Genomic DNA, 8,144 nt, shown 5'->3' with positions numbered 1-8,144 from the left:
AATTGATAATCTTCACATGCATTGAAGATTATTACTTTTCTTGCTAGTATGCCCCGCCGCGGTGGCTCAGTGGTTACGGCGCTCGGCTGCTGACCCGAAAGACGCGGGCTCGATCCCGGCCGCGGCGGCTGAATTCCTTGAAGGCGAAATTCTAGGGGCCCGTGTGCTGTGCGATGTCAGTGCACGTTAAAGAACCCGATGTGGTCGAAATTTCCGGAGCCCTTTACTACGGCGTATCTCATAGCCTCAGTCGCTTTGGGACGTTAAACCCCAATAAACCAAACCATTTTCTTGCTAGTATGAAAGGCCTGGATTAGTTTTGCTATCGGACACATCCACATAGGTAGACCGGGTACTGCCTCCTCGGCGGTGAGTTGGCTGCTTCCGGCCGTTATACGCTAACTCCATGCCACTCTCTATTTGATTCTATATTGCGTCAACCACTACTGTCACTCAGGAGAGAGTCAACTGTGGAAAGCTGTACGCGCGGTTAGAGCTCAAGCGGAGACACGTGGCCTTAAACGTTTTCTGGATTACCTTGCCTAAGACGCTGATAAACAAGAGTGTTGAGCGTAACGTACATTTGTTATTATTCATGCATAAATAAGCTACGGGCATCGCTCATTGAGCATTTAGAAAGGAAGAGAACCGCACAAATTTAGGTTTTCGCTCTAACGGCGTGGAAAACAAGAAGTTCAAATCCAGAGTGGCTGCTAACAAGATTCGCTCCCAGAGCGTGTAAGTGCTCAATTCTAGCCCCGCCTAACGAGTATAAAAAACACAGATACTTATGCTGAACATGCAATTTGGGTACTCTTTCGTTAAGTATCGAAATTCAATGAATACGATAACAGAAAATCACTCTTCGTTGACCTGTGTAATAAATTGGATTCTGTGCAAAGGAGTTTGGTATGAGCTCGCCGATCAGCCAGTAAGTGTAGTTTTCCAGCTTGTCACGGAAGAATTGCTTCGACACTCGCCACAGATCAGGTCGGGCTATTCTTGCGCTGCAGGACATGTAAGGAATTAATTATTTACAGGACAAATGTACATCAGGATTTAAGGACCACTCCTTATAATTTAATTCTGCCCCTCAAAAAAATTTATGCAGATAGAAGTTGGAAGGATTGAAACTTTATTATTCGGAAAAGGCAAGGGAAGCCATTGAACATCATCATCATCATCGAAAAGAAAAAGCCACTGTTACTGACATACAATGGCATTTCCCATCGAGCTGCAATACTACTGGAATCAAACAACAATGTGCTGAGAGGACGTTTCCGTACCATATCCAATCTTGGAACAAACGCGCTTGGAAGTACTTATTTAGTTTATTTTTGTCTCTCTATAATTTCTGGAAAATCTTCTACATGTTTCCTAGAAAGTTATATCGTATAGGCCGCTGAGCTTTTCGCCTTGTTCTATCAGCCGCTGACCCACTGTGTTCATTTGTGCGCACAAATATTTCACTAAGCCTGCCCCACTGTCGGAGTCCTGGAAATCGTATTTCCCGAGAACCTTGTCCACTATTTTGTTTGCAACACCTGTAGCTTTGTCCTGAAGTTTCTTTTTAGCTTTATCAAGAGCGCTCTCTGCTACTTTCTTGCCTACGCTCACAACAGCTTCGAGAGCCTTGCTGCCGGCTTTTCCTCCAACTTTCTTGATGTTCTTCCACAACTTTTTCAAAAAATACTCGTCGATCTGAAAAATACAAAAAGGGGTAGGAAGCTTATATGAATGTATGAATTTGTAAACAGCAATTTTTCTAGTATTAAAACATTCCACTTCACCAGTGAAGCAACATGACAATTCGTGCGGCTAATCGTAATAAAAATACCGCCTATCGTGTACCCCAAAAAAAATGTGAACGGGTGCTGAAACCACGTTTTCAGTTTAGACAAGTTCCAAAAATCCAGAACTATGGATGTCTTCAAGATAGATATCTACTTGAGAACTTGACACGTGTTCAATCTGCAGAGTGCGAAACATATTTCGAATATGAAGATCGAACATAACGCGTACTTCCAAGAAATGTTGGTGAGTACAATAAACATCGGTATATCTGCGCTCGTTATTTCGAAGATCCGAATAATTCGGAAGGGCGGCGTGGTCCTGGTTTATGCTCCTCGCAGTTTATTACATCGGGCGCTTTATAACTAGGATGCAGATGGGCACACATCGTTTCATTCGAACGGGCGGCATGTGGGCGGCCGTGCTCATGAATGACCGGCCAAGGATATGTTACCGCAAATAGCCCACCTCAAACTTAAAGCGCCAGCTCACCGCATGTCTAATGCCCTCACAGTGACAAATTGAGGACATTCGGTGGCCCATCTCCCAAAAAAAGTAGGGCTCCATAGATTCTTATCGACTTACCTCACCTGCATGCCAGCCCGTGGCGACGAAGGCTAGTAGGTGCAAATTGGGCAGCCATTCAAGCACAGTTGCGCGTTGTTTATGTAACAGCCTCTAAATCGTCTTCTCGCAAAAACCACTGAAATTTTCGGTAATGACATTCTCTAATTGGTCGAAAATATTGTGACGTCATTAGAACTGTAAAATTAAGACCTCTTTGAACTGTAACTCTTGATAGCCTTAAATTTTTATCATATCGCATTATAATAAGCCAACCGGCATTATACCAACCCAACTCCTCTGGCTTAATCCACTCACTAACACATAACTCACCGAATGCTCCGTAATCCGTATTAACCACACACTAAACCTGGCTAATCGACCTCAGTTTGTCCCCTAATTCACATTAATCTACGTTATTCAATTTCGTTAGGTGTGCCCACTTCTATAATTTGGGGTGTCATTGGGAATCTCGGGGGGTGGAATAAATTTCAAATGCTATCACATTTTTTAATAATGCCTTTAAGAAAGACCCAAGCTTTTGCAGCGAAAGCCACACTAGGCTAGCAGAAGCGCATTGCGCGGACAAAGGCCACTGCTGCGCATGCGCCGTTACTATGGCGACCAGTTGCGCTGGAGCCACAGGTGTGCGCCGCGCACCGTCGCTCCACCGTATTCGCTGCGCCGAATTCCGGCGCTCGTGACGTCATCACTTTGGCTCACTGCGCATGCGTATTGTCGTGCGGCGCAGCTGAGATATAAACCGGAAGCGCTGCGCTCGCTCCTCAGATGCGCACCATGGAAGAAGGAGAACGCCGTGCTCGTCACGGCATCAGTACAGGCTGCGTGAAATTGAGTCTTCTAATCCAGAAGCCGTCGCATGGTACAAGGCCGGCCGACAGCGTGAAAACGAGGCGAGATAGGCTGAGCGGGGGCCGAGAGGCCCGAAGAACGAGAGGAACGGCTCAGAAGAGACGCCACCTAGCTGCTGAACAACGGTATACGTGTCACTACCGAAATATCAGTGCACGAATCAGCTTTGGCTGCGTATATGCTGACCTAGCTGACCTAAGCCACTACCAAGTTTCCTTCGGGCGCTTTGTGGTACGTCCTTGATGATGTCTCTTTAAAAGGTGGGTTGCCATTCCGACGCAGTACGCTTCTCGTGTTTCCGTACGTGTTGTTCATCCACTTCGCCGAAACTACACGTACGTGGCGCTCTGGCCTCAGTCACTGCGGTGGAGTCTCCTGACATGCGACGACGCCATTTTTTTAATGCGGTCTACTGCTACCACGTCGGTACGTGAAGGAGGCCCTACAGATATTTGCCATTTTGTCGACAGCGTGTTATCGGTAAATTGAAACTTCTGATAAAACTGCGTAAATCTACTGCAGCCGAGCGATAGTAGTGTCAGAAGCAAACGATCATGACCTTGGATTTCAACAAAACATTTGCCTTCACATCACCATTTCTTTAGCTGACCCGATGAGTCATTTGATAATTCGATCAGCTTACAGATACGGTGCTTTTCTAGGTCGCTTGAAGTCTTAATTGAGGAGGTTTTGGTGTACATTGTTGCAAATTTATGCTACCCGTCCTAAGACTCACACGCTACTTTTCCCCTGTATATGAGTAGCTCTTGGCTAAAACTCAGCGGGAATATTTTTTCAACCCTAGTATCAGCCACGCCACAAGACCACCTTTATAGTTTTTCTGAGTCGCTTTCGCTTAGACGATCATCAGCATCAATGTGTTGTTTGAGACACAAATGGTAATAGCGCTGCAATAAGACGTACACAAGAAAGACTGACACAGGACAACGCATGTCCTGTGTTAGTCTTTCTTGTGTACGTCTTATTGCAGCGCTATTACCATTTCTGTCTCAAATAATGCACCATCTAGCCCAAATTGACGTTCTTCTCAATCAATGTGTTGGCTCACCCATTCATCGGAGGTTTTAGTTTTCTCTTAATTACAAATTAAATTATACCCATTAATTTACGGGCTGTTCGCTTTTGGCAGCCGACAGATGGCTCCAGCGATGAGGTTCAGGTAAGCGCAGCTTGAATAGTTTCCAGGTGAATATAATGTGAAGACCGCGTGCTTTTAACGAGTAAGTGCACAGCAGTCCCCCAAAACGAGGGCAGCACGAGTCTGTGGCTTCCCGTCCTCATTTCTCACCTCACTTCCGAGGGTTTCATCGTTTGCAAGTTCTCGTGCAACGCCGCATAGGATCCGGCCCACAAGAATCGCCTCTTGAGCGACCGCTTTAGAGTCAGCGTCAATTTCCGCTTCCAAGATCGTTTCTGACGAAGGAATCTTGTATGCTGATGCTGTAAGTACAGGAAAAGGTGTAGGGCTTAATGCAAGAATGCTAGAACAGGTTATATACTCAAAACTTAGTATACTTTTGTAATAATCATCAACAATCGAGCACATCTGAGTGAAGTTGATTTTTTTACCTACTTTCTTTGGTTAGTAACACTTTTGAGGAAGCAGTAAGAAGTGGACACTATAAGCACTGATGTAATCTCCTCCGGTCTTCAATGGTTAATGAGAGTTAGGGAGAGCATGAGAGGGAGAGTCGCTAACACGGAGACACGTGACCGAATACTTCTTGAAGCTTCTTGCTGTTTTCGGCAAACGCAGAATTATCGCATACCGATTGGCGGAGAAAATATACCTACTCTCGCTGTATCCTTTCGATAGCAATCATTGTTGTTTTTGAGCTTTTCATACTGCCGGAAAAGAGATGTGAAACAAACAAAAACTTGCAGAAATCAAGCGCCAAGTTCGTGCTGACATCACTATGGTGAGTTTTAATATCTAGAGGTGTTTATTAGCTTCAAAATTCACATTTTGATAACTTGAAATTCTTTAGTGTATTTTTATTCTCTCCTAACATAAGAATTGCGAAGAAAAAAAGAAATCATCATGTCCTGAATATAAATATACACTTTTTAGACAGAAAATGCTTCTTAATGCTAAAGCTAGCTAAAAAATTGCAGTCCGGATCGCTTAAGGATTGTGCTTAAAACAGAATTGGAAAAATGAAGAATTTTCTGCAAGCGGCATAAACGTCATGAAGCAAAATGTGCATGACGTCGTGTGGAGTTTTATGATAATGTTATCATATGTGATACTATCATAAATTGCAGGTTTATGATTATATTCAAATATAATAGAGTAAAGAAATGCCGACAAGCATAAGATATGAGTACTGATGTCCTATACTACACTACTTCTTCTTACGAAAAAGCAGTTTTTCCGGTAAATTCTGAGTTCTACAAATGTAGAGATGACGGGTTGTTTGAGTAAGAAGCGCCAGGAATGAATAAAAATAGCCTTTGTAGGGTATTGAGATTTCTTGTCAAGCTTGGCGAGGTTAATTTTTTCTCTACATTGCCCAGAATTCCGTGCCCTGCAGATCGGCTAGTTTATTCCTGTGTCATGGCAGACAGTCTTGGAGTACTAGAAATCTACATTTACGGACGGACGCGTATACAGTACTTGATAACCTATTTTCCAGTTAAGAGGCTAGTACGTTTCCTTTGTCTCTCTTCAAAAATGCCATAACTAATTTCGCAGCCAAATTTATCTATATTTAAAACTGTACACTTAGTTTATGAAGTTATTTACCGCAAAAACCTCTATTATGTATTAAGAACTTGCATCACAACGGAGGTTTCATGTTCAAAAGTTCTGCGCCAGTGCAAAGAATGATTACACACTAGTTCCATGACTTTAATCCTTTTCCCAGCTATAGAACAGCGATACCTGCGCAACTTGTCACTCTTCACCAGCTCTCTAGCGCCTGGTCTCACCTAACCTCCTCTTAGCCAAAGCGCGCGCAAGCGCTGACAACTGCTAGACAACCGTTCATTAAGCTAATACACCTAAGGGCGAACACACATACTAGAAAAGAGTGCCCTTCTCAAGATCAGTAGAGGGAAGGCGCTAAGATTACCGACATATAGTCGCAGAGGAGCCACATGCTCTGTTGCTATCTCTTTCTTTTTTCTTTTGTTGGCAAAATCGTCAGGACGTCTGGCGCATTCATATGATCACAACAGGATGTGACATCAGGTTGAAATAAAAGTTACTATTTCTGACACTCAATCTTCTTACAAAATAGCAGCTTTTCTGGTGAATGTGATTTCCGCCAATGTATACGTTTAATAGAGAATTTCGTAGTAATCTGCGATTCGTCGCTGACATTGTTTTGTTAAATAGCTCAGGCAACGAACAGCACAGTGTTGTCAATGCCTTAGGTTGAGCAGAACGGTGGGCATCAGATTAATATGAAGGAAAACAAAGTAATCCTGAAAGGTCCCGGGAGTTAACAGAAGTTTACAATTGGCAGCGAGCCGCTCAATTGGCAGCGAGCCGCTGATCCGGGTTACGAGAGTGAAATATATATATATGTGTGTGTGTGTGTGTGTGTGTGTGTGTGTGTGTGTGTGTGTGTGTGTGTGTGTGTGTGTGTGTGTGTGTGTGTGTGTGTGTGTGTGTGTGTGTGTGTGTGTGTGTGTGTGTGCGCGCGTGTGTGTGTCATCTCTATCTTACAAGTACTCACTTAAGAGCAGAAACGAGGAAGCTAACGAAAAAGGCTAAATTTAGTTTGAGGACAACGCAGCGAGCAACAAAAAGGATAGATAGCTTTAACGTTAAGAGATCGAAAGAGGGCAGAGTGAGTCTTGCAAGAAGCGAGGGTTAACGACATCTTAGCCGAGATGAAGACGGAGAATTGAGCTTGGGCAGGGCACGTAATTCGAAGGCAAGATAATCGGTGGTCATTAATGGGAACGGATCACATACCTAGACAGGGAAAGCATAGCAGGGAGGGGCAGAAAGATGCGCAGATGAGATTAATAAGTTTGCAGGGATGCTTCCGGGGATAAGCTGTCGCAGGTGACACAGGACAGGATTGATTGAAGAAATATGGATGATATCTTTGCCTTGCAGTGGCCGCAGTTGGACCGACAGTGATAATTACGGTTTTTCGCGAGATACACAGAGAAAGAAATGCGGCACATAAAAGCAATAAGCACGGTTTAATGAGCAGCATTGGTACTCACATGCGACGAAGCAGATTACGCAAAGCGCAACCAAAGTTTCCTTCATCATGCCTTCAGGAATGGAGGGCGCCCTTAAGAATGCGAAGAAAGAGTCTAAATTATTGATAAAGTAACATTTTTCTTTCGGAAAGGCTAAGCACAAACTTATTTTTTTTTAGTTTCTTTTCTTTGTAGCGAAATTTGCTGAGAGTTCCTAGGAACTCATGAAAAGAAGCTTTCACCTTCGAATTTTTTTGTGGCAGATAGCGAACTTTCCGATTGTTTTCTAAGTTTTGTGCGGCTCGGTGTGATTTCCCTGTATTATGTTTAATAATAAACTCTTCATGTAACCATGTTTCATTTCTTACATAGCGAATTCATTAAATAGTTTTTTTTAAATATTGAAGTGCGCAGCACTTGCTCGAACCTTGTCATACAGAGCGATTTTGTCACATCATTTCACTTTCGTTTTCTTGCCTTTCCCCCCGCTGCGAAAAGCGTAAGTAAACCTTGGTACTTCTGGTACCTATTTCTTTAATTAATAACAAGTATATATAATTTTTAAACCATTCAGACTATGGTTAGACATGAATATTTGCGTCTCAAAGGTAAAACAGCCGGAAAAGACAATGATATCAGCGAGATTTCGATTAATTTCCGCAACAGATACCTCGGTGATAAAATTGAGTTCGAATGGTGAAATTCAAACTTCCCTCGCGCACAGTCATTAT

At 43.3% G+C, this 8,144-nt stretch overlaps 1 protein-coding gene across 1 annotated transcript; it reads right to left on the bottom strand.

Annotated features, from left to right (window-relative positions):
• Nucleotides 1-1,377: 1,377 nt before the first annotated feature.
• On the bottom strand, nt 1,378-7,483 carry LOC149343780 (uncharacterized). Its single transcript, XM_089542479.1, has 3 exons — nt 7,435-7,483; nt 4,538-4,689; nt 1,378-1,701 (listed from the first exon to the last, which is right to left on the bottom strand). The coding sequence occupies exons 1-3, from the start codon at nt 7,481-7,483 to the stop codon at nt 1,378-1,380; spliced, it is 525 nt and encodes a 174-aa protein (XP_089398605.1).
• Nucleotides 7,484-8,144: the final 661 nt, after the last annotated feature.

The sequence above is a fragment of the Amblyomma mixtum genome, chromosome 5, assembly GCF_055824585.1.
Source record: "Amblyomma mixtum isolate Tamu chromosome 5, ASM5582458v1, whole genome shotgun sequence".
Taxonomy (NCBI): Eukaryota; Metazoa; Arthropoda; class Arachnida; order Ixodida; family Ixodidae; genus Amblyomma; species Amblyomma mixtum.
This window is presented reverse-complemented; position numbering and strand designations above follow the sequence as displayed.

What these genes read in the sequence shown, in the direction of transcription:
- LOC149343780 (XM_089542479.1), bottom strand. Translation starts at nt 7,483, where the DNA reads ATGATGAAGGAAACTTTGGTTGCGCTTTGCGTAATCTGCTTCGTCGCA. An exon ending in CGTAATCTGCTTCGTCGCAT is followed by an intron (nt 4,690 to 7,434) that starts GTGAGTACCAAT and finishes CTGTACTTACAG; the next exon opens with CATCAGCATACAAGATTCCT. An exon ending in ATGAAACCCTCGGAAGTGAG is followed by an intron (nt 1,702 to 4,537) that starts GTGAGAAATGAG and finishes TGTATTTTTCAG; the next exon opens with ATCGACGAGTATTTTTTGAA.